The sequence below is a fragment of the Apaloderma vittatum genome, unplaced genomic scaffold (genome assembly GCF_000703405.1).
Source record: "Apaloderma vittatum isolate BGI_N311 unplaced genomic scaffold, ASM70340v1 scaffold6571, whole genome shotgun sequence".
Lineage (NCBI taxonomy): Eukaryota > Metazoa > Chordata > Aves > Trogoniformes > Trogonidae > Apaloderma > Apaloderma vittatum.
Genome location: NW_009700717.1, coordinates 28718 through 54817, shown reverse-complemented (window position 1 = coordinate 54817; position 26100 = coordinate 28718). Strand labels below are relative to the sequence as shown.

General features: G+C 48.3%; 1 protein-coding gene across 1 annotated transcript in view; it reads right to left on the bottom strand.

The window, feature by feature from the left end:
* Nucleotides 1-15815: 15815 nt before the first annotated feature.
* Nucleotides 15816-26100, bottom strand: part of SMAD6 (SMAD family member 6) — a gene marked incomplete at its 5' end in the record, with an annotated part of 37461 nt that continues 27176 nt past the window's right edge. Inside the window, one exon of the mRNA XM_009878836.1 lies at nt 15816-16715. Within this exon, the coding sequence (XP_009877138.1) occupies nt 16174-16715 (542 nt within the window). The remainder of the gene's footprint in view (nt 16716-26100) is intronic.

The following is a 26100-nucleotide window of genomic DNA, read 5'->3' as shown; positions in this document are numbered from 1 at the left end:
TGAGGGGGAGGGGAAGAAGGTGATTTTTTTTCAGATGCAAATATAACTAGACTGACTTGTGCCAAAAGAATTTTATTTTTCCTAAACTTGCACCATTTTTTTCCGCAGCAAAGATGAGGTGAAGCCCGGTTTCAGGTCAGAGCTCACATTTGCAGTGTGGTCACCAAGCCTCAGAAGGGAAGCTCCAGAGCCATGGGATGCCACCCTGCTGAGCACGGGGCAAGCCAGGGCTGTGTAACAAGAGCAACTCAATGGCCTTGAAACAGTGAAATTGCTTTGGGCCAGTCCTGCAGGTGCAATGATATCTGAATAGGTGTCTTGAAGTTTTCACCGGGGCCATATGAAGTCAATCCAACTCACTCCAACAAACTTTTCCCACCTGCCTGTGTTTTAGAGGGGAAGGAGCCTATTGGGGGGAGATGCAAGTTAGAAGAGCAATACTCATGAATTTTAAAGTCGCTTGTGCTGCCTTTTATTTACGTGTTGCTGAAAACACAAGCAGGATTCACGGCAAATCAAGTAATTTCACACCACAGAGCCATAAAGGAGCTCTCCAGGTCTTGCTGCTCTGGCTAAAGGTGGCTCGAGCCGAGCAGCGCTCGCAGGCAGACAACCCTTCCCAGCATCCCTCCTGTGCTAATCACAAACAGCCTCACCCAGCTTACAGACTAAACCCAGACCCCATGACCGCTTTGCTGAATGAGCAAAACTCATCAGCACATTTTGAGTGAATTTTTCTTCTTTCCTATCAGGCTGGGCCTAATTAGGAAAGGAAGAGTGAAACACTGATGGTGGGAAAGCAGAACCCCTGAACTGCTGATTTGCTGTCTGAGTCTTTGGCTTGGCTCTCCAGGACCACCAGACACTCCCCTGCCTTCAGATGCCACTTGGTAAGTGGATGCCATTTTAATTCAACCAGGGTTTCAGCAACAAAAAAGGTGACTTTCTAGAAGATGCATGAGTAGGGACAGGCTGGCTGGTACTGCAGCCAGAGCTGCTCCTTATCCAAGAGGAGGAGAAGGGAGGGAGATAGAGGCAGAACAAGATCACTGGCCATGCCATGCTCCTCCTCCAAGCTCCACCAAGCATGAAGACAATGGATTAGACAGCCTGGACCCAGACTAACCTCTTCTGCCTCACTCCATAAAGGAATCAACCAACCAGCCTCCATTAAGCCAAGGGAAGGATGCTCTCATGCTAAAATTCATCAAGATTCTACCCAAACCCACTACAATGCTGACAAGAGGACCAACAGGTTTAATTACTAGCTCCTGCATGTGGCTGTTGCTGCCAACTCCTCAGTGGAACACTACCACAAAAGTCCATCTCTAAGCATGCATATGCTCATGAACATCAAAAGGCTTGGAGATGCCGCTCAGGATCAGGAAACCAGGTATTCTGATGCAAACACATCCAAGCCCATTACCCAGAGCTCCAAAGCAAGCCTCAACCAGAAATACAGCTTCTTCAGACTGGGATGCCTTGCACCATCCAGTCTATCCTGCCTCTAATAAGACCTGGAATTGCCCTGAAAGAGCCTTTCTAAAGATAGTTCAGAAGACCTGTTTTTTGACTTCCCCACTTTTCTGCACACATCTCCTCTGAAGTTTGCAGGACAGGAGATGGTGACAGTCCCATTGCTGACCTCCCCTTCCGCAAGTAAGTCACCTCCAGATATCTCCTGCCTCATGGCAAGGACAAGGATGTCATGGGAACAGTACAGGGTTCATAAAATTCAAAGTATCAGATTTATTTTACAAGCCTTTGAAAATAAGTGACTTGCCTGAAACCAGAAGTAAGATTATGGAATGTAACCCATTAGTTCCCAGTTTACCAAACCGGGACACAGCTAATTCTAGGTTTCCTATCATGAACCAGCAGCTCCCCCAATCCGTGCTGCAACAAAGCTTCTGCTCAGTTTTCAAAAAATGAGTGACTTCAATGAGGAACATACTTATTTTTCCGCTAAAATATACATATATTCTCCCAAAAGGCTGCAAGATGTATAAAAAGTCGACCCAAACAATGGTAGGAGAAGAGGCCATTCCCGTGCTCTGTTAATGGGGTGTTAAATTATCCCAATTACATGTGTTGTAATGTCACATATTTAGCTCTGTAACAAGCAGTAAAATCTTGGCACTGCTTTTGGCCAAAGGCAATTGCTTATCAAACACGGTGCCAAAGAAAAATGATAACTATTTCCTAATGCGTCAGAGGAATTCTGCGCTAGATGCAGGGCTTCATTAGCCAGAGACAAACCCATTGTGATCGCCTGGTTTTAATCTACGCGGGGTCTAAGCCGGCTCTGTGAGAGCACGTTGCGGCAGGGAGGTCTGCGGGAAGAGGCTCCTGTTGAAAACGAGACGAGCAGAGCGCAGCCAGAGGCACGTGCACTGATGCGTGCCGATTCACTCGCGCTGCTTTTTTACTATTATTTATTTAGAAAGCTTGCTTTCTGCAGTCAATGAGTTGCAAAGAGGGAAGGTCGGCGGCACAGAAAGGGTTTGCTCGTTCCGTGATGCGAAGGATTCGTCAAAATGTAGCCTCGTGTAGGTTGGAAAAGACCCTCAAGATCGAGCCTAGCCATTAACCTAACATTGCCAAGTCCACTATTTCTACCAAGTCCACCACTTTGGCAAGACCACCACCTGCAGAAGGAGTTGGCAAAGCTGGATTCGGCTGCCTCCACAGCACCCTGGGTGAGCACAGCATCAACCAGGCACAGCCCTGCCCTTCCAGGCATCATCCCCACCTGGAAAAAGAGGAATTAAAGACAATCGGCCACCTCGAGCAACATCCAGATCTTGGCTGGATACACAACACTTTATTCTGTGAGGAGGAGCCAGGAGAACCACAATGTCAGGATTGCTCCAGGTCACACGGGCGCTCTCAGATTTAGGTTACTCGCTTGTTTGAGCCTGGTTTGGAAATCCTGCAACAAGAGCCAGGGCCTCCCCCAGCACTTCAGCAGCTCCACATCCTGACCCTGCTGGAACCTGGATGAAAAGAGCTTGCACTGAAGGGAAAAATAACACGGGGGAGGAAAAAAAAGTCAGCTGAACTTTCGTTAACCCCAGAAAGAGTGCAAAGGGATTTCTTATTTTCTTCCCTCTGGTTTGTCCATCGCTAATTAGTATCTCAGAGAAAGCCATGTCGGTGTTTCGTAACCCCGCCAGAACAAGGACGTTCAGCCAGGATTGCTCGGTGCTGCAGAAATTTATAGTTTATGCTTTGTCCTCCCAGCACTTCTCCCAGGCCAGACCATGGGGTGTGCCAGGGGCCAAACTGTCAGACATCAAAGCATGCTTTGGTCCAAAGAGCCCTGAAAAGGTGACTGAAACAGGATCTTCTGGGAGCTGGAGGACCCTGGCCTGAAGCCAGCACTGGGAGCAAGCTGGGTTGTACCAACCACAAAGGTGTAATGACTTCACCATCCAAAGGCTGGCCCACAGAAGAGATACAGCACAACTATTGCTTGCAGCTCCCAGTGGGGATAGTTCTCCAAAATTTTGTCCAAGGGTTAGGAGTTCAGCTTGGGAGGTTGCATCCACATGAGGTACAGCTCCTTAGAGATGCTGGAGTGGGTGCAGCCTACTCTTCCTGCCAAAAATGTAGGGGTAGCAGCTGGCCTTGGGGAACAGAAGCACTTCTACCATCAACTACTTTAAAAAAAAAAAAAGTATTTCTGCTCAGAGTATATATATTATTTATAGGTGCTTCCCAGGAGTGCTGTGGCAAGGAAACATGGACACAACTTGTAGAGCTTGGGAAAGGCTGAAGCAAGTTTAGTTGCAGCCAGACTTTGAGGATTATTTACTGGAAATGGGCCAGGATTTGTTATCTATAACAGTCAATTTATACCAAAAAGATAAGAAATTCTAGACTTGCCATTGAAGGTTCACAAGAGAAGTCAGATCTGAGAGCTGCACTGAGCCAGGCCAGGGAACAAAGTCAGTGCTACATGATCTGTTACCCAATCAAGAGAGTTAAATAAAAATGCCACGGCTTACTAACAAGCCAAAATAAGAGATGGCTCATGCAGAAACCTTGCTGTTCTCCTGGATCAAAGTGCTTGAAAGGAATCTCATCAATTCACCAATTCCACCCACTCGTGGGCTACCAAGACCTGACCAGTACCTGCTTTTGGGGATGGCAGATTTTATATCAGATGTTGTCAGCGTAGGTTCATCTTCAGAGCAACGACACGGCTTTACAGCCCATCACATTTGGCTCACCAGGAATTCCTACTGACCAGAAGGTTGTAAGAAGTGTCCTTAATATCTTTCACACCCCCCGGGGTGTACCCACCACGACAGGGCTCACAGATGACTTCTCCTGGAGAAGTGCAGTCATTAACAGCCAGAGGAGGGGTCTCCATGGGAGGGATTTACTCCAAGGAAGACACATCCTTCCCGATAATGTGTTCCAGTTTCCTTTTTCCTATTAACATCTGGGGTATATTTATAGGTAGCCAATTTAGCTCAGCGATTCCACACACAGTGCTGCAGCAATGCTTTTGCCAGCCCCAGCACTCGCTCAAAGCATAGAGAAAACGTCAAGAAATGATCCCCAGTACTTTATAAAAAAAGTTGAACAAGGAGCCGCTAACACGTGAAGAAACAACAGGAAAAAGGAATATAATTTTGAATAAAGTGGTGCAGCAGCCCTGGAAAAAAATAAGCAAAAAATTATCCAGTTTGTATAAGATATTCCGAAAGCCCGTGTCAGTCCATCGTGTTTTGTATTAAACCCAGATGTATATCATCTTCTCATCAAAGAGAAGCGCCTGTAGTTGTTACAGTCAGCCAGCTGGTTTTAAGCTCCCCTTTTCCCCGTAGTGTAATATATCCCATGCTCGTTGGAGCTTATGTCCCATGGAATATCTTTGCAATTTGTAACCAGCACACAATACGGCTCAGCTGTAATTTCATAAATCACCCAGGAGCCTCCGTTTAATAATAAATCTTCTGATAGCTCAGGATTGCAAGGGACCAAGTGAAGGTCTGAATGTGACTTTATTTATTTATTTATTCCTCCTTTCAAAGAGGAAAATAAGAGATGCAAAGACATTTGCAAAATCCACAAGGGGTCAGTGTCTTGGCAGAAATCCTTCTTCAAAGTTCAGGAGCACAACCATGCTCTCAGCGCCAGGATGTTTTTAATATTCTGAGACAAGGGTAGGATTTGTGGGGGCAGGGGGTCGATTTTGATGTTTTTCCCTCCCTCTCTTTTTAATGGAGAGAAAAAAAAAAAAGAAAAACACAAAGAAAATGGGCAACTCAAACAGCAGTTCTGCTTTGCTGCACTCTTTTTTCTGCTTGCTTCAGCATGAGTGACTTCTTAGGAGTTGGAAGCACCAAGCCAGTGTCCTGAAGGGAGATGCCAACCTCAGACCTGCCTTGCTCGACTGGGTTGGATGCTGAGGCCAGGCAGGGAGGAGGCTCAGCACCACCAACCTTCCCAGAAGAACTTCCCAGTGCTCAGAAGCATCCCTCATGGTGGGAAAGCAATGTCACAAAGGGACAGCAGGGTCACAGCCAGGTTCATCCCCACTCCATGGCGAGCTCAGGGCTCTCCTCAAATGCCCTGGTGCTTCCTGGTTGGGTGGTGTCACTCCCACCACACCTGGGGACATCAGCCCAGCTTAGACATGAATCAGGATGGAGCAACGTGAGGCTGCACAGCAAAACTACATCAGTGATAACCCAAGTCTATCAAAACCAAAACTTTGCAACCCAAACCCACATCTGACCACAGGTCCCACATTGCAGGAACTTGCCTACACCTGTTGCCTTGCAGCATCACGTAGAGCTTTCAGTAAACACCAGCCTCTAGAGTCCTCCCCTCTCCTTGATCCACCCAAGGGGTGCGTTACCAACAGCAGGTCTAGAAAAGGAAGGAACAGAACATTTCCCAGCACATCTCAAAGCAATAATCCCAGAGGCCTTTTTAAAACAAGGCAACATCTTGTTCAACATTGCTACAGTAGTTTTCATTCACAACCATGTAAGAAGTGAGTCGAGCTTTGAAAGTTCAGCTGATACATTTCCCGAGACTATTTTCCTGCCCACATGGAGGATCACAGGATTGCTTTGCACATGTTTTCTACTGACTCAAGGACTGCAGCTCCACGAGGTCATGTCCAGAAGCTTTATGAGCCTTTACTTTGCTGCCCTTTCTCTAGGGCATTGTACTGAATCAGCTTAAACACGTAGTGGGGGGTGTTCTTATGGGGGAGTACAGGTTGGTGAGAGAGGGAGGGTTGCCCAAGTCTCACTCAAGGAGCAGCTCTGAACTCCCACCCCTTCTTCTTCTTGAAGGAAAGATTTCACAATGTCACATAAAAAATTACCTCAGAGCTTTCTTTTCATTTAATAAACTGAAGTTTGAGTGCTAAGCTGATAGCAAAAGGCTTCTGGAAACTTTTTTACTCTGAAACTAGGCAAGGGAGATAAAGATACAAGCATCTTGGCCAACTCCAAAATGACTGCACAGTCCCTTTCATCTTGCACGATACAAGCTCATACACACTTTTTTGTGACTCATTAGAGCATCACCAGGCACACATCAGAGCCTAGAGAGGTCACACAGCCAGCTGCACCCCAGCCAGACGTCCTGCTGCCAACCGCTGATCCCAGAAGGCAGAGGTGCATCTATCTCCTGCCCTAACCCATGCCTTCATCTTACATCGGCTCATAGTGCTTGTCTTCAATCTGAAGAGAAGAAAAGCCTTTCCAGCGAACTTTGGCAATGCCCCAGGCAACTGAATCCTCTCCTGCTCCCCCTTGCCATGTACCATAACACACGGAGGCAAAGTTCAGATGTCAAAGCTATGTTTTCTCAAGGAACCAGCTCCTTGGCTTGCCCAAGAGGCTCCAGCCAGGCACCCAGGCAGTTTGCCACTGGGCCTACACAAACCCATGAGCAAGGAGCAGAACTCCAGAAGCACTTTTGATCAGTGATGTCAAAGATTCCTTTCAGCCACTTTTTGGAGCAGAGCATAGCTCCTAAACGGGTTTACTCTGCAAGCACACAAGCAGCTGGAGGAGGAGAGGAAGGATTGGCCCCTATGAAGTTGCAGAAGCAATCACTGAAGGAGAATCACGTGCAGTCCACTGCACGTGGCAGAAAGGCAACTCAGCAGGGACTTTCCTGGTGGGAAACACTTTGAGCAAAGCAGAACAGCCTTACTGACCGTCTACATGCAAGGCATCAGGACATGGGTCACTAAAAGATTTCTAAACCATCATAGGCTTGAGTTTCCATGCTTATTTATTTATGGGACTTCAAAGACTTGAACCAGGGAAAGTGAATTGAACTCAAGACAAAAAAATAAGAAAGATCACAGCAGTCCAAACCAGCGACTGCTCAAGTGAAACTGTTCAAATCGCCTTTAGAGACCAGTGTTACGGCTGCTTTCCATGGATATGACTGCTTATCTCCATCACATATGCCATGAGATTTGGGACTGAAATCCTGCTTGGAAGAGGCTGAACCCCGATTACACAGGCATGAACCATGGTGTGTGAAAGGGTGGATTAAGTAGAACTTCTTGAGGCACCATGATTTCTGTTTTTTTCCAGGCAGGCACAGACAGGTCAAGATCCAAGAGACCAGACACAGACCACACATGGTCTGAAGATGAAAGGACAATTCTGTACAATCCAGATAGTCAGCAGAAAACTCAAAGTTTCTGCCAAAACCTCTGATGTTTAACTTTTTTTCTTGGTCTTCCAAGGTCAAAGAAGAGCTCTCCATAGGACAGGCAACCCCTTCCCAGTGAAAACTGTACATACACGCACCCAAAGAGCACACAGAGATCTCTGCAAAGGAGAGCAGCGAGAAGGGCCACTGCAAGATCCCAACTGCAGCAGCACCAAACACCCAGACATGTCACGGAGAGATTGCTTCTCCTACAGATCCAGTACCAAGCCATCATATCCAGAAATACACACCTCGGGAGTTTTAAGCAGCAACAATGGGTTAATTATTGACTCAAAGCTATTTTTAAACCACTGCTGTTGCAGGGAAGAACTGCAGAAGCTCCACATCAGCCCTCCTGGACTGACAGACCCACTCAATCCCCACCATGCAATCTGGGCCATCAGTTGCCTCGCAAAGTCCTTGGAAGGAAAGGGAAAAAAACCAAACCATGCTGAATTCCCCAGCATTTGAATCACGTAAGTATTTGCCAAGAACGGGCCTCCCTCATTACAGTTTCATAATTTTTCAATCCGTTCAGACTAAGTCAGACACCATTTGGGTAATAATTAACCATTCCCAGCGCTCGGCGCCTGCTCAGTTGAGCACTGCATGTTCAAGCTTGGCATGCGAGACCTTCGAGATTAACAGCATTGTGAAGCTTATTTCTGTTAATTATGCTATTTTGGAAGGAGAAGAGGAAGGGAAGCAATTTCCAGAGGCTAGCAGGGGATTTCTTCTCGCCCTTCCCCACCACCCAAGCATCCTTCAGGAGAAGGCACTTTGCACTCATCCTGTAAGATCCCCAGAAACAGGTTGTGGTTTCAATCCTGCATCCCAAAAGTGAAGGCAACAGCTTGTCAGAAGTCTCTACAGCCAGGAGGAGGCATAGTACATGCTCCACGCAGAGCCCTTCAGATGTTTAAGCACAGTGGGGTTTCAGTTAACTCCCCAGAGCAGCTCATACCCCCTGCCTGTACAGCATCACATCCCAAATGCCATCCCACCACACGGCACCACGATCCAACCTGGACCAGTGCTGAGATAGTGAGCATCAGCCAGCTGAGACACACCCCCCCAGTTGGAAGGTGATGGAGGGCATGGGTGTTGTGTGGAAGAGTCAGCCAGGACCAAGGTGCACACTGTTCTCCCTCCAAACCCCACACCGAGGCTGCACAGGATGCTTCGGGGGCCCTGTCCTTTCTGTCCCACCCACGTTTTCTCCCACTGCCTATGCTCTTCCCCAGGCTGGGGGACATGCTCTGAGGACAGAGCCAGGCTGCAGCCTCCTGCCACCCCAACTGAGTGACACAACCACACAGTCCCCACCGTCCTCCAACACAGGACATTTTCAATGTTTTGTCGCCATTTCGTTTGGTTCCTGCCCTGCGATGGGTCCCTGGTGGAGATGCACTGAGGATGAGCAAATGTCAACATCCCCTGCACCACTACCACACGCAGCAGCAGCAATGGGCAACCCCAACCCAGCCGTGCTGGGAAACAGGCAACAGGTCAGGGACACTTTCAATTTGTTAACTGAAAAAAAACCACAAGTCAACGAAGACATTTCTGGGAGTCCTTTCTATGGACAGAATGACCTGATCTCCTCTTTCCCCTTAGCCACAGGCTGATGTTCACTCTCCACAGAAAGCGTGGAGGACCCAGGCAGTCCCATCACATCCACCACAGGACCACTAGCTTGTCACCCAGCTCTAGGTGGTAGCTGAGGGGTGCTGAGCCTGCCTGCACCCACAGGGCTCACACACCAGGGAGCTGTAAGCACCAACACAGCCAAGGAACCTCTGAGGAAACACTCAGCAGCAGTTGTAAAACTACAGGGAAACCATCAGCTCCGAGGATCCTTTCCTAGGGAGATGCCACCGGTCCCTGGGAGCACAGTCTGGCATCCCCAAGACCAATCCTCACTGCCAGCGCTAACCCCCTCCTGCAGATGCAAGCATGGCAAGCACAATCCCATTAACAGCATCCAGATGTGACTGGGGAGGCTGAATAATAGCTCTTGATCTTCTGACAATAGTGCCCAGAAGGATTTGGAAAACTGACAGAAAAAGCTTTGAAGTTTTATGTAACACACTAGGACTCCAGTGACAGCTCCATCATCCCTGTCCCACCCAGCTACGGTGCTGAGCACCCTTCCCACACCCAGGGGTGCTGCTGGGTCAAGAAACACAAGCCTAAAATTTGCAGAGGTCAGGGATTGGGAAGCTTGGATGCTGCTCTGCTGTTTATCTCTGTCTTGGTGGTCTAGAAATCATACTGATGCTACCCAAGGAAGACTGCACTTAAGATGTTTCTTCTCTTTCCCAGTCCAGGCTGAAAATACTGTGGGAAAAAGTGATATTTTTTTTTTCTAGAAAAAAAATAATAAAAATTCAGTAGCTCTAAGCCTGGCCCTACAGTGAATGGAAAGCAAGAGGCAGGGAAACCAGTGGAGTAGCACTTCTCAAAACTAGAGAGACACTGATGGGGTTTATTTGATTTTTTTTTTTTAAGAGTTTCCTAAGGAAATACGGGAGCAAGCCACACTGCCTGGCCATCCCCACAATTTTTGAACCATTGATTTGATTTTAGCGAAACCTGTGTAAGGAGGAGGAATCCCAAAAGACATTCTGCAGGGTCTGGCACGCCATCTCGCTGCCCCTCTGCAGGAAAAAGCTGTAGCAGAAAGAAACTCCTGATTTAATAAGGAGCCTCCAGAAACTGGACGTGCTCTACACCCCCTCCCGGAGCTCTCTCACACACGCACTAGGTTTCATCTTGCTTCTCAGAGGTTTGTTTTCAGCTTTGTCCCCCAAACCCCACATCCCCCCGAGCCAGGGCTGGAGGGCAGCTGCAAGAGTCACATTTCCCCAAGAAATTTCGGGAAAGGCACTCCTGCTTTTAATGAAGAGAATATTTTTTTTTTTTCTGCTGACTTCAATAGCCAAGCTAATAAAAAAAGTAAAGCAGTAAGAAATTCCAGCAGAAGGGAGGTGTGGGGGAGGAGGAACGGGAAGATACAGCTCATTTGAAGCCATCCTAAAGAGAAGACAATTAGCCACATATATCCCAGAAAGAATAGCAACAGTATATGCAATTATTGGGAATGCACACTTTAAGAGCACTTGCCAAAAAATGCCTGCTTTTATTAAAAAGGAATGGTTTCACAAAGGCCCAACTGTAAGAAAGATTGTAATTTGCCCAAATAAAACTTAATTTGATCCATGAAATAGCTGTGGTTTATTGTGTAATATATGTGCTATGTGTTTTAATTTAATAGAACCCAATATAATTGTAAGCCAGTTTTGTTTTAGAGCAATTTTGGGTTGTTCCCACAGCGTATATAATACAGATGCTACTTTGTGCATCACACCAGCACACGCATAAATCGGGAACATAGGAAGGATAATCCGCAACGCAGCAAGCGATGCTTCATCATGCACCAAACGGGAAGTCAGACCTTTGAGGGCGACAGAAGAAGTTATCTACAGGAAATAACCCCGGATGCTCCGTAGTTAACCACCACATCTCAGGCTCCTGGAGCCAGTCTTGGGGGACAGTGGCTGCAGGGACCAGCCCTGGGGTGTCACCCAGCAGCAAGCGATGCTGCAGACCCCATTGCAAGGCCAGATTGAGCAACCCAGTCCACCTCAATCAGGGGCAAATGGAGAAGAATCTCTGGTTTTGCTTTCTAGGAAAGTTGTGATGAGTATTGGCCAACTGTCAGACCAGACCCATGCTCACCCACAAGGCAGCTCCTGCTCCCAAACAGCTCAGACAAGGGACAGGAGGGACACGATGGGGCAAAGGCACCAGGGATCTCTATCTCATCTTCCCTCTCCAGCCACCCCACACCCAGTTTCTGGCAAAACAGCTTAAAAACCAGTCAGGGCAACTAGGTAGCAGCAGTTTCATCATCAGCCCCACTCACCAAATTCAATAGCTTGACACCCCAGGAAACACAAGGCACCAGGAGCTGCTTTCACAGCCCCGTCCCCACAGCAGGCTCCCTCCGCAGGGCCACCTACTTGTACAAGATATTTGATTTTTGGTAATGGTTTTCATCAGGGAAAAAGCCCATTCTCTGTCTCCTGAGGCTCATTTCATCCCCCTCTCCAAGTCATAAGGAGAGCAGCAGGTCCCACCATGCAGCTGTCCCTGACCCAGGACCACGCCATGTCCTGGGCAGCTGTTAAAGCTCTTACACTCCTGTCCCAGCCACTGGTGGGTGCACCACCAGAGCACAGAGCCTGAGCCTGCAGGAGCCACTGGAGCTATGGGAAGCACAGGTATGTGTGTGGACACTTCAGCAGCTGCTGCTGTTAAAAACATTAATTCACATCCCAAAAAAAAAGAGCTGGACATGTCCCACCACTTAAAGACCACGAAGTCAAGCAGTGTCATACCTCAAAACAAACCTCCAGCTCCTTCTTCTGCTCCAACAGTGATATTTTGGTTTTCCTTTTTCCCTGCTAGCCCATGCACTGGAGACAATATTCAGCTTTTAATTACGCATTGAACAAGTCTCTCTACACTTTTACTCTGGAGATAAAATCCTGAGAAGGTTTACAGACCCTGCAGAATTGTGGCAAAACCTGCACCACAAAGGAATCTTAGTCTCTCTTATAAAGAAAAGTTGGATACGTTGGGGGTTTTTTTCAGCACTTTTTTCTATTCTGCCTAGTAAAAAGTATTTCTCAGTCATAGTAGCAAGGAACATCAAGGAGAAGGATGATGAATGTCTTCTTACAGGAAGAGCAGCCTCTGGGACCTACCAGCAGCTTCTCATCAGCCTATTGCGTAGGGGTTTATAATGTAGTATTACCCAAGTTAAGAGGACCTTGTCAAATAAGCACAATCCACAAATCAAAGCCCATAAGTACTCAGGGTCCAATGCCAAGGAGAACTACTAACTCGGGATTTCCACTGGAGTAGACTTCAGGTCTTTGGCACAGGGAAGCCAGAAACAGACCATGCAGCCTCCCATCTCCTGGTTGCACCCACAGCACCACAAGGAACCAGCTCACACCTCTGGCAATGCTTCAGCACACACAGAGAAGGGTGTCCAGCAAGTTTCACAGCCCAAATACCACTTTAGAACATCTCCGTATCCCACCACCTCCACAAATGATCCATATAAAGCAGCCACAGTGAGTCAAGACCACTCATCTCAGGCTTTTCTGCAGAATCAAGATCTTAGTCCTCATCGACAAGGAGATCTGAGGGCTGTGGTCTGGGGAAGCTCCACCTGGAAAGGAGTCACTGCCTCGGAGGGGTGAGACTCACCAGCTTAAGATCACCTGAGGCACCAAACCCACGCAACGCCCCCATCCTACAACAAAACCACCACCCCTCTGTGCAGATGACTGATTAGTTGGAGCAAACTCCAAGGTCAGCACGTTGCTAAAGCGCTTCAGCACAGGTGGGCGGGTGTGTTCACTGCCCACCTCTCCTCTGACCATGCAGGGATCAGTAGTGCTACAGGGATCCTGCCATGCTACAGCATAGTGGCAAGCTCCTTCGGCAGAGTTTGACCCCCCTGAAGCAGTACAATGGGTGTCCCAGGGGAAGAAAAAAAAAAAGAAAAAGCCACATAGGAGAACACAACTACAGGGAATAAAATCCAAAACCCAGCGCTTCCTTGCTGCAATTCCCAACGCATTCCTTCAGAAACCTCCCGAATTATATTTGGTGATAATGCAGCCACACATACAACCCCAGGACAGAGCCAACCCAGCTCCAAAAGCCCTGCAGGAGCCACTTCAGGGCACCCAGAACAACCCCAGGAGCTCAGTCCAAGCACAGCCCAGGCAGAAAGAGCCCATCACGCTCCTGCCAAGAAACACCTTTCATTTCTGCCCTTCAGACCACAAACAAAGAAAAAAACATAGAATTCATCACTTACCTTGCACATCAGAAGATCATGACTGTTCCAGGAAGAAAGAACCACACTCGGGGAACACCAAAACAACACTCAGAGGGCTGTGTCCGTCTTGTTTTTATAGGGGCTGGGGCAGACGAGCAAATACCAGCAGCTGTGGGTGTGGGCACATGAGAGCCCCACCGGCTCGTTAGCAAACCCTAACGAAGCTCAGCTGCTCCTGCAGACCCTGGCAGGGAAATCACTGTTCTTTCCCTGATGAGAGTGGCCACCACCTGCAGCCACACCAGGGTTCAGCTGAGCTTTGTGAGGGTCCCACGTGGAGTTGAATAGCTTGGCAGTCCTAAAGCATCTTTAAAGGGTCCCAAGGTTGAATGCTTACAGTAAGGTATTAAAGGGGAGAAACAGGATAGGAAATACTTCATGTCTCATTTCATTGCCTCACTATAAGATCCTTTTTTATTCTCTTTAAAGCTTTGCCGACAAGTGAAATAATAACTCCAGATTCATTCCTGGGGAAGCACATGAATAATAAATCAAGAAAACCTAAAACCAAAAAAATAAAAAGTTAGGGAAAAACCAAAGGCACTTAACTTGAGTTTCCATGAGCACCGAAACAAGGTCTTTTGTGGGTGGTATAAAGTGAACAGTATCCATCTCTGGTGCCGTTTGGTCCAAGATATGGAAGGAGGTGGTAGGAAGTGGAAAATGATGGCACTGCCCCATCCATGTGTGCATGTGAGGAGGAGGACAGAGAGGAAGGCAGCAGCCAGCTCAAGATTTGAAGGCAAAACCTTCTGGAGGGTGGTGGGAATTTAAGGGAACGGGGAGAAGCAGCTCAGCTTTTGGCTGGTTATTCCCAGTTCAAATGAGGACGGCGTTAACAAAAATATCTTAAAAAACACACGAATGGCCTCTTGACCAACTGCATGAAAGCGATACGGTGAGGTGGCATGCCAGGGCACACCAAATGGGATAAAACAATAAATTACAAAGCTCTTGAAAGCCGGCTTTCAGTGACAGTGACGTGTTTTGACACCGTTCCCTGATGACAACAGCTGTAACGCAAACAAAAATTAACGATGCCAAGTATTGATGCTGATGCTGCATGAACTCAACCAACGTGGTCCCAATTAGATACCAAGGATGGGTTACGGTTTGAAAAATTATTGTGGAAACATCACTGTGACACTCCCTGCTTGTGTCTCTCCCCGACGTCCACCTCAGGTCTGCGTGTTTCCCTGCCAGGATGCCGTCCCCACCTTCCTCATCCTCGCTCGTGGCTGCTCTAGAAGCACCAGGTCCAGTTGCCAAAATGCATGATCCCAACAAGCACCAGGAGAGCTTTTTAATTTTATTTTCTATTTTACTCTCTTGAGTTCTGAGCCATCGAGGAGGTCTCATCGCATGTTTTTCTCTGTAAATATGAGGGCCACAAAAATATTTTCCGCTTAGTGGCCAGCCCAGCCCTAACGCTCGACAAACTGAAAGCTCAGGTGCTTCTGCAGTCACAGGACTCCTGAGACCAGGACTTTGTGAAAATCAAACGTGCAGGGTTTTTTTAACACAACTCTAAGACTTGGCGACGCAAGTTTTCTACCCAAGCGAAGCCAGACAACGTCCAACCTGCTTGTGCAAGCGCATGGGTGCTACAGCGCTGACAGCAACAGAGCTCTTGCAGAAATCCGCAAAGTGCCTGGTTTTATCCAGGATTCCCAGAGAATAAATCAGCCAAGACAAGCTCATTTGACCAGGACTTCTACTGGCTGCAACTGCTCCTCAGAGCAAATTACTCTTCCCAACCAGTTCTGTACCAGTTTATTACCCAGACGACAGACTGGGAGATCTACCGGGCAAACCTGCACCCAACTTGTCCAACTCATCTCTGCCTTATTTCATGTTCTTGGCGCTGTTCCCAAAATTCAGGGCACGCTACGGTGTCTCCAGCTTAGAAATCACCCAACCATGAGCTGCCCAAAACCACCATCAGGAGATTTCCCTCTTGCTTCTCGTTTGCTCCCTGGCTCTCAAACTGCCCTCATTTACCTTTCCCTTGGAGACAACTGCAGCCTTCCAGCAACTCACGTAATTTTTATTTTTCTAGGGGTGCTGGCTGAGAGGGGGGACAGTGGTCCCCCCTCTAGAAACCCCCCCCGACAGTGCCCAAGCAGCCACTGCTACGGACTTCAGTCGGGGGGGGGAAAAAAAGACAATTAAATCCCCCCCCTATAATGCGAATACTTTATTATCAATGAGTGACTGGTATTAGCTTTTTGTCTGGGTATTAATAATATTTCAAAAAACCATACATCAAAATTAGGGCTTTCTCCTATTTTTGCTGTATAATTTTTCTTTTTTAAAAAAATCTGTATTGAAAGAATTATATAAGCCAAAGTGCATTTTCTGTTTTTTGTCCATATACACATTGCACCATACATAAATAATTACATTGTAAAAATGACTCCATAATTACAAGTATAATATATATTTTCATATAATATATAAAACTTTATATTAAATCTAGGTAGATGATATTTGGGATAGTCTGTGTCTTTTTTTTTTTTCTTTTTCCTTTCGTCAGAGGCTGACTGTTATCGATTGTTACTGAGTAAAATCTCCAGCCAACAAGGACACGACGTGATAAACTGTCTCGAGTAACACGGCCCCCAGCCTTTGGCGAAGCTAATCCGGACGCTGTTGGGGTCGTAGGGCCCGTCCGCGTAATCCAGATCGGCCGTGTGCTGCAAGAGGCAGGACTTCTCGTAGTCAAACACCTTGATGGAATAGCCCGGCATCACCTTGCGCACGATCAAAGTCCTACAGTTGGGGATGTCCAGTGTCGGGGAGTTGACGAAGATGGGGTGCTCGCTGCGGTTGTAAGCCCACACACCGTCCGGTTCTTTGCTGAGTAAAATCCCGTAGCCGATTTTACTTCGAGTCCTTCTCACAGTCTCACTCCTGTTTTCCAGGTTTAGCTGTCCGAGGCAGAAGCCGTTTCCTTGAGGTAGGTCATAAAATATACTGACAGACTGTTCGTACACTGTGTAGAGGCGGCCGACGCGCGTCCGGTGCTCCCAATAGGCCACGTTGCACCAATGGCTCCTCTTCACGGCATCGGGCGACGTACTGGCATCTGCAGGGGAAAGCAGAGAAGAGTCAGGGTTTGCTGTGACCACCTGGGAAAAGACAGGTCCGGAGGGCAAGCAAAGGGCTGTTCCCATCCCTCAGCTTTGTTCACGTGGGAACTCAAGTCGTGTTCAACCCAGAAGTTGTGTTTGACCCACAGATCGACTCAACCCAAAGCTCATCTCCAACCCAAAGCTATCTCCAACCCACAGCTTATCTCCAACGCACAGCTCGCCTCCAACCCACAGCTCATCTTCAGTTATGTCAAACGTCACCAAGCAAGAAGGCTCAAGCAAAGCCTGGTGACCCAATGAGCCACTCTCCAGCTCCCATGGACCTCAATGCCTCTTTCTCTCTCCCATTTCATGTTCGAATCTGTGGCCAGCAGCTGGGACCCTGAAGACATGTGCATTTCTACCACCAGGAGCTGGCACGGGTATTTTACCACTGCAACTCAGCCACCCCTGAGCTTGGTGGGTCCCCAAGCTCCTCCAGCACTGCTGTGGTGGTGCACCCCCATTTCCAAAGGCGAACCTGTGTTGAGCTGAAACACAAGGGAGGTCCGTGAAGTGCTTGGGTGAGTGGCCCGACAGTTATCTCTGCTACGTAATATTCTTTGATAGCAATGCTGATGTTCCCAGGGGGAACGTGAAGTCTGAGGAGGCATTTCACGCCAAGGGGGAGTAGTTGCTATAAACTATCCCTGTCCTCTTACAAGGCCACTGGAACTCTCTCCAGAACAATGAGAGATGTCTCCTCTTTCTAGGAAATACAGTCAAGGAAGACAGGAGGGATGCAGACTGCCAGAAATCTGTTGAATTTATGATGCCTCCGGAATTTACGATGCATCCAGAAGGAAGATGGGAACTCTCAGCCCTTAACGAGCCCCAGCGAAGGCGAATTAACCTCTTGCTGAATTGCTCATACCACACTGCTGAACAGAAAACCACCCTGGGATTTCAAGCAGGGAGCTCTGCTTCAAGCCAGCCCTGTTCCGCGCCCAGCATTAAGCTCCCTGACAATATATCACGCGCCCGCGGCCCGCTGACCCCTCCGCCTTCGTGCCATCACGTCCGATTAACTCGCACGCGGGGTGATGCCATTATTTTGCTTCAGAGACCCTATTGATGCACCGGATTTCAAGCGCAGCCCTACAGCCCCGTTTCTTTTCAGGCTCAAATTACCCCGGAGGCGAACGGGCTCTCCTCCCCATTAACCATCTCGGAATTAAGCGGCTTTGTTAGAGTTTAACTCGAGTTGTAACTATACACATTTAAAGGCAGGAAAGGGGGGGCCGTGGGCAATGCTCATCGTTTTGCAACCACCCCTTCACCCGTCACAGGACTAAACCCCCCCCAAAATGCCAGACTGGCCCCTTTTCTCCTCCACCATCTGCCTACATAATTTTTAGGACGCAGCACGGCTGCCAACAGCCCCTTTTCGGTTTGATGTGCATTTTATCCAGAACTGGGAAGGCAATCCCGCAGCAGTCAGGCACTTCAAACCCTCTGGGAGAAGAACAAACATTTCCCTGCGTTTACGGCAATGCCCCATGGAGGAGTGAGCTGACCTCTTCGCGTCCTTCAACACCGGAGGCGATGTCCTGGGCCTCCTCCTAAAGTCATGGGAAAAGCCCTGCTGAGCACAACTGAGGAGGATGGGCCCCTTAAATTCAGAATTAGTAGCTCTGCACAGCAGAGAAATGGGTGAAGACCCTTGGTCAGAGCCAATGGCAGCATTCCAGGGCACGGTGAGTCAAACTTAGTCCCCCAAGGACCAGGTCTTGTCTCCCAGCAATGGGATGGGACACTCCACCATGTCCCAGTGGCACCCATGGGTCTCCACTAACGACAATAACCAGCAAACCCAACGGTTTTACTCCATTCTTACTCTTTGGCTGATAACTGTATGTCCTTTGCCATCCCAAATGACCCGCCTGCATCTGGATTGCCAGGAGTTAAAGCACATTGTTAAATACTGACAGCTGGACTTGAATTTTCTTGAAGTATTCCATGATGGCTGGCAAGGCACCCTCCACACAAACACAAAGTTTTTGGGAAGGAAGAGAAAATTAAAATGTAATTCTAGATTAGAACCCGCCGCAGCTGCTTAGGGCCAACATGACGCTCTAAGATCTCCACCAAGAACAGAAACTTTGATGAAACTGGTGATAAAAAATTTCAGAACCTCTTGGCGGTATTTCTGCAGAAGTTGCAAAAACGATCAACAAAGTTTTATGGCATCAACACAAATCTGACCCAAACGGCTGTATTGAATTGAACGTTACTGAAGCAATTAGCTATTTTCGTACAACCCCCTGAAATCTTAGCAGAGATGAGAATCTTTTGACCTTCTCTGGGAGCATCCTTTAGTCTACCACCATGCAGACGGTCTGTGCATTCCGCTCTTTAAAATGCGCTACGGCGAGCAGTTCCAGATTTCAAGAGGTGAAACAAGTTCACAAACGACACAACAGCAGGAAGAAGAGGTACTGAGCAACCGAGCTCCATCCGCAGGTGCATCTTCCACAACGTGCAGTTCCCAGTTATCTTTCCCCTGGATCATCATACAGTTGAGAGGCCTCCAGTGCCTTTCCAAAACTCTTCTCAAATACTAAATTTTGCTGCTGTCCCACACGAGTGATGCTGGGGAGGGCTATAGACAAGCTCGAGAACTTTTCATCTGCCAGGCCCCAGAGGCTGGTAGCAATTACTGAGCTCTGCATCTGTTTAACCTCCCAACCTCCACAAAGTCTTCCACGCCCATTAGGTAAGTTGGTTTTGTTATTACATTTTTTTAGAAACTACCACTCGGCCCCCGAATTTCCCTTACAGACTAAGAATGGGACAACTTCAACATTCCAGTTTCCCCATCAGTGGAATTAATTAGGGGAACAGTCAGTAATAAACATTTAAATTGGTGTTCCCCATGGTTTACTGCAAATTAACATACCTAGTGGGGGAAAGCAAAGCAGGAGGAAAACAGGATCTACTCTGTAAGAACATCACGCTGTAGGTGCCACCACTCCTGGCGCCATCCCTGCTTTCCAGGAACTGGCAAATATTTTGGCAAAATCATCAATCTACACACACGGTGAGAACAGAGGAAGGTTTTTTTATACCTCCTGCATCTGAAAAAGCCTTATTAAAACTGCTTCCATGAAACACACGGCATGAGCTTCACTCCATCCACCCATCCATGCACGCACCTTGGGAGGGACATACCCTTCCTGCCAGTGTGCTCCTTATCTCCGTCACCCCATCCCAGGCAAAGAAAACACCCCAAAAGAAGACGGTTAAAAGGCTCATCTGAAAATCCTCTGCCTCCAGAAAGTCTTCGGTGGGGTCTCCCTTCTCCCCCAACCCCATCCACGGCCACCCTTGCTGGCTGCCCCGCTCGCCGTGTTCCTTCACCTCCTTTTATCTCCCAGCGCGCTCAACCAAATCCGGAGAAGATGAACTCATCCCGCAGCCCTGACATAAAGCAAGCACTTCAGCAAGCCCCTGATAGAGGGGGGCCTGTGCTGTGTCTTATCCCCTGCCAAGGATTAGTTTCGCCTCCAGCTATTAGCCACTACCACTCAGCAGAGAACGGGGGCGGCGGCAGAAAAGCACGTCCTCTGCCTTTTCAATAAATATTCCATCTTTTCCTCCACTTTTTCCACCGCTGCCCTTTGTGCACAGACAAGAAAACCCACTTTTTTTTCTTCCTTTGTTCCCCCCTCCCCTTTCTGCTGGAACAGAGGCAGGCTTGTTAGCTCTCTTTTTGAAGAAAGAAAAATATTTTAGTCCTGCAGTGCCTCCCTCGATGGTATACGACGCATTTTTAACAACTACCATTGTAGGCAGCTACAACTTCTAACAGCTACATTTAGGCTGGCGTCAGGGCTATCTCTTCCATCAAAGCCACCTTTATTGATCAGATGGAGGGGCTGAAACTGGCTCTTGTTTACTTGAGTCTCCCGAGCCGCCGTTTCCTCCTCGCAGCAGACACATCCAAAAGGAAATTCAAACAATTTAAGATTAAAAAAACAAGATAGGAAGGCAAGACGGAGAATCAAAACCAGAACTTCACGGGAAAAGTCCTGCACGGCTCAGGCAAAAGGAATCTGGGTATGGGAATAAATGCAAGGAGCAAATACTATAAATCCTCACAGTGTTAGCAGCACTGCTGCTTTTCCTCCCTGCAGGGTGGGGAGGTAAAGAAAATAACTTCGGTTTTAGATTATTTGTGATTTGACAGCGGTTTATGCCAATAAAGTTCAAAGCAGTGCATTAAAAGAGAAAAGAAAGATGCTTTTATTTTTTCCCCCAAAACAAAATGCTGCACAGTCCCACTGCTTGATGTTGCACTTTAAAAGCTGGATGGAAAACATGGGCAGATCACAAAACACATGAAGCATTTCTGATTCATTTTTCGGCTCCTCTGAAGCCACCAAACCTCTTCTCAGCAGGTCAGACGTCCCCACCATACACGGCTGCAAGTGAGATCTTGCTGCGTGAGGCTGAGAAGGGAAGTTTGCTGCGGTGCTTTGAGGAATATTCTTATTTTTGCATGGACTTCCGAGGAAACAGTCCCAAGCAGCATCGTGCTGTTTTTCCAAGGGATGGCTGATGCCAATCCCTGCTTCCCCACCTAACCTCCAAAAATGCTCAGTGCAGACCACGCACATGAAGAAAAACATCTTTTCTTGACAGCCAGCACCTTTCCATTCGGTTTTATCCCACTTTAGGCTGCCATTAGATACAAGTTCAGTCTTTTTTCTCCCTTCTGTTGTAGCACGGATGCATGCCTGTACTACCCAGCACACAGGAGAATGGAAGCAAGATGGTTACAGACATACACACGTTCCTGCCAACAAGGGCCAGATAAAAAGCCCAGCAGAAAGAACACACACATTTCCCCCAAATCTTTTAGTATTTCACCAGGAAGCCACTGGTTAAAATAATCTCCTGTTTATACACTTAGAAACAAGCTCAAGGGTGAGGAAGGGGTTAAAGCTTTCTACAGCAGAAATGGAATTTTTATAGCCCTAAAAAAAAAAACAACCCCTAAAAAAAATTGTCAATCTGCCCCAGCAAAGCTCACAACCATTTTCGTTAAGCCAATATACTTAAAATACCTCTGCCTTACAAGTTTCAGCTGGAATGCATCACTGCAGCCCCCTGAGAGCCCCCGCGCCGCAACCAGCACCACGGCACCCCCCCCTGCAGGAGACCCTGCCCGCTGGGCTCGGGGAGATGCTGAGTATTGCCCGTCCGCCCTGCAGACGCTCTGGGGACGCAGGGCCACAAACTGGCCACCATCTGTCAATCCATCCTCACTGGGTGGCACTTTGAAGGCACCTTCCCATCCTTGGAAGAGATGCAACCGTTGGTGACCCATGTCTTGGCGGGCAGCTGCTCTGTCTGCCCACGGGAGCGCTCCAGCGTTGGCCTCACCACAAATATTTAAGGCAACATCCCAAGGGCACCAGCAGGCTGGACAGGAGCTGGGCTGACATCCCGTGGTGACCTTGGGGACACGGGAGGTGCGGAGTAGGTTCTCAATGCTGTTCGCCAGCAAAATCTGGATGAGGGAAAGAACAGCTGAGAACCCTTTTCTAACTATTTTTGGTTTCTCCAGTGAAGCAAGAAGCTGTTGAGTTGCTGCAGGACAACGGGCTCACGCAAGGAGATGGCAGTTGGATGCAAGCAAGTGGCTGGACAGCTCTAGGCTTCTTCCTGGACCTTCTCCTTAAGGCCCAGAATCAGCTGAGGATCCTTGAATGTCCAAGCTTTCACCAAGACAAGGGCCACAAAGATGATCCAGGGGCTGGAGCAGCTCTGCTCCGAGGACAGGCTGTGGGAGCTGGGATTGTTCAGCCCGGAGAAGAGAAGACTCCGGGGGCACCTTATCCCTGCCTGCAGTGCCTGAAGGGACCCGCAGGGAGGCTGGGGAGGGACTTTTGACAAGAGTGTCCAGTGACAGGACAAGGGGAAATGGATTTAAATTGAAGGAGAATGGGTTTAGAATGGATCTTAGGAAGAAATTGTTCAGTGCGAGGGTGGCCAGACTCTGGAACAGATTGCCCAGAGAGGCTGTGGCTGCCCCCTCCCTGGAGGTGTTCAAGGCCAGGCTGGACGAGGCCTTGAGCAACCTGGGCTGGTTAAGGGCGTCCCTGCCCACGGCAGGGGGGTTGGGTTAGATGATCTCGAAGGTCCCTTCCAACCTAAGACATTCTAGGATTCTAAGACAAACGTGCTCCCTGATTCAGAGAGGCCTTCAAAAGCTGTCCCCAGCTCCCCAGCCCATGACTGAGGGCAGCCATAGGGACAGCAGCCTAGTCCTCCCCCGTGCCACAGAGCAGGAGGTTCCGTCCCAGAGGCTGCTGAGACACAAAGATTCATACCTCAATTATAAAATAAGAGCACAATTTCACACTACGAGTAATCCGGTGTCACAGCTTTTACCTTGGAGCAAAGCTCTGGTGCTCCTCACCCTCCATGAGCCGATTTCATTTGTTAACCCAGTAGATGATTTAACTCCAAAGAACACTTGAGCTGGGTTAACTCATTAAATTAGTTCACAAAAAAGGTCTGACTGGCAACAAAGCTGGTGCAAGAGACGCGTGGAGAGATCTGGGGGGAGAGGGGGACATTTCCATAGCAGCCCAAGAAACAAAGGGAACACAGGACAGGAGCCAATGCCAAGAACTAGGATAAAAACAAGTTTCTCTGCATAAAAGAAATTACTCTGCAAAATCATCAGCTTATGCTGATTTTTTTAATGTCCTTCAAAGAAAAACACATGCCATGTTTTGTTCTGCATAGAAATTTTAAAGTCATCATCAGTTAGCTTATTTTCAAGCTAAATTCAAGGAGTCTATTTCTAATGTACCTTCTCTGGCCATTAAAAACACAGTCCAGAACACCATTTCAAGGTATTTTAGTAGTCTGGGGTTTTCTGCAGCTCTCCTGCATGGTTTACAAAGGTCTTTTCAGCCAAGAGTAAAAAGTCTTAGAAAGTAAGAAAACTGGAAAAGTCCAACTCAGGTATTTTTCACTGACATTTTTATGCGATACATCTAAAAGCCAACGTTTGTAGAGATTTAGGCGAATTTTTTTTTTTACTTTCTTTTTTTTTTTTTTGAGTCCAACAGTCTCCACATAATCTCAGCTTCCCTTGCTCCCAACTTTCACAGGCATATTCATGGCTTTTAAGTTCCCGGGCTGTGCGTCTAACGGCTTTATATCTGGCATGTAAAAATTAACACAACAACGTAAATACATCTTCAAAAGGAGCCCAAAACGTAATCACCCACGTTGGCTGCCAATTATGAAAGCACCAGACCTGTCATCGACCAGAATCTGGCTGAGGCTTCTCCACTGTTGGAAAGCAGCCCTGGGTAAATCCAAGCCCAGCAAAATCTCAGGGTCGTGCTTGGCACCTCCACGAGCACCCGCAGCACGCCCGGCCGTGGGTGCCTCCAGCCTACGCCCCAACCTGCTGAAAAAATGGGGAGAAAAACGAGCTGGTGAAAGACACTGGGGATATAGTGGGGGGAAGGTGTCCACTAACTGATTGTCTGTAAAATTGAGAGGTTTGCTGAAAATCTTCTGAGCATCGTCTCATTAAGTTTGGCTTTTTCCTCTGCCTCCCGTTGCCAACTGGGCAACTGCTCTTGGAGGAGAGGAGGCTCATTCCCCGAGTGCCCTTGCGAGGGTGGAAGATGCAGGGACCTAAAAAAAAAATGGGGGGAAAAAAAAATCCTTTTCATTTTTAGGTTGAGAACTCACATGTTTTCAGCTACTCCAAACTGTGTACGCAATCTCTCTTTTCCTCTTTTTTTTTTATTTTTCTCTTTTCCCCCCAGAGCCTGAAAAAAAAGCTGAGAAGTCAGGAGAAATCACCCTATAAATCACCCAATGGCAGATTTCCCTTTGAGCCGCCGTTGCAACGTCCAACGCTCCCTTCTCTGCGCCGCTCCCGCCTGGCGCCGCTCCAGCCCTCGCTATTAATTAATCCGGGGGCTGCCTAATGCAATCCTGGCTCTGCCAACCGCATCGGACTTGGGCTGGGCTGGTGGGCAGAAGTTGGGCCGGCCCAAATCCTGCAAGACCTCCCAAGCTCTCCTCTTCTGCCTTTTCGAACCTATTTTGGCCTTGCAGAGCAATTTTCGTTGGTTTTTGGGGAGCGAAATAATCTGCTCAGTGACTGGAGCTGCGGTGAATCGGACCATCCCGTGGTGGAACAGGGATGGAAAATGGTATAAATAAATAATAATAGTTTTAGCTCGTAGAGAAGTTTTGACTGAGCTCTTCAAAGCATTTTAAAAGCAGAAACTAATTAGTAGGTCCCTCTGAAGAGAAAACAGGAATAATGTGACGTTCCGCCTCCTCCACACCTCTCGGGCAGAGCACGCGGGATGCTGGACTCGGCTCCTGGCTGAGCCTGGGAATCACCTCACCGGGGGGTGATGGTCCAGAGGTGCAAGGACCGGGCTGTAGCTGAACCAAACCCCTGCCTGCTTCACACTGGCGTTAAATGAAGGGGTTTCTGCCAGGGTGGAGGGTGGAGCTGTTTTGGGAATCCAGATGCTGAGCTGGTGAGAACACCACCGAGGTGGTTGCAGAGAAGCCCCCGAAGATGTTCAAGCCTCCCCACCTGTCACTTGCCAAGGGCATCGGAGCATCGCCGGCGGCAGCAGGACCACTAAGCCAGCGCAGGATGCCTGACAGGGACACCTCCTCCAGAAAAAAGCAGCAGATTTGTTTTAAAAAGGCTTTTTTTCTCTCCCATTGCTACAAAAAGGGCTGTCCCACAAAGGCCACGCAGAACACTGTCACCTCCTCACACCGCTCCCAGCACAGCCCCAGCCCCAAATTAAAGCTCCATTCCCTCTGGTAACAACCAAAATTTGCCATTTCCAGCAGGCAAACGCTCAGCGGTTTCCCTGCATGATGCCTCCTTCACATGTCCCAGCCTGATCATACAAAACCCACTCCCCAAAGCTGGAAACTTTGGGCCTAAGAGCTTGCACAAGACATGGGAAACGAAGCAGGCAGCAACTGCAGCAGTTTTGCTGCGCTTTTCTATTTTTACTAACCAGAAAATGAGCGGGGATGCTTCCCTGGGAGGAAAATCAAAGCAATACCAAATAAAACATCACCGTCAGATACATTCTGAGAGCCTGCAACTGCGCTCCCGCCCGCGCCGTTCCCTCCGGAGCGAGCCCGCAGCAGCCTCACCCCGTTATCGCGCCTCTATCGGATTTAAGCCTGAGAACGGGCAGTCGGGTTTCAGATGTGAGAAGTAGCGAGCAGGCTGAAAAAATCCAAGGCCACCCTGATTTCTCTGCAGCGAGGACACCACGCAGCCACAAGCGGCACACTCGAGACGAGACCGCGGCG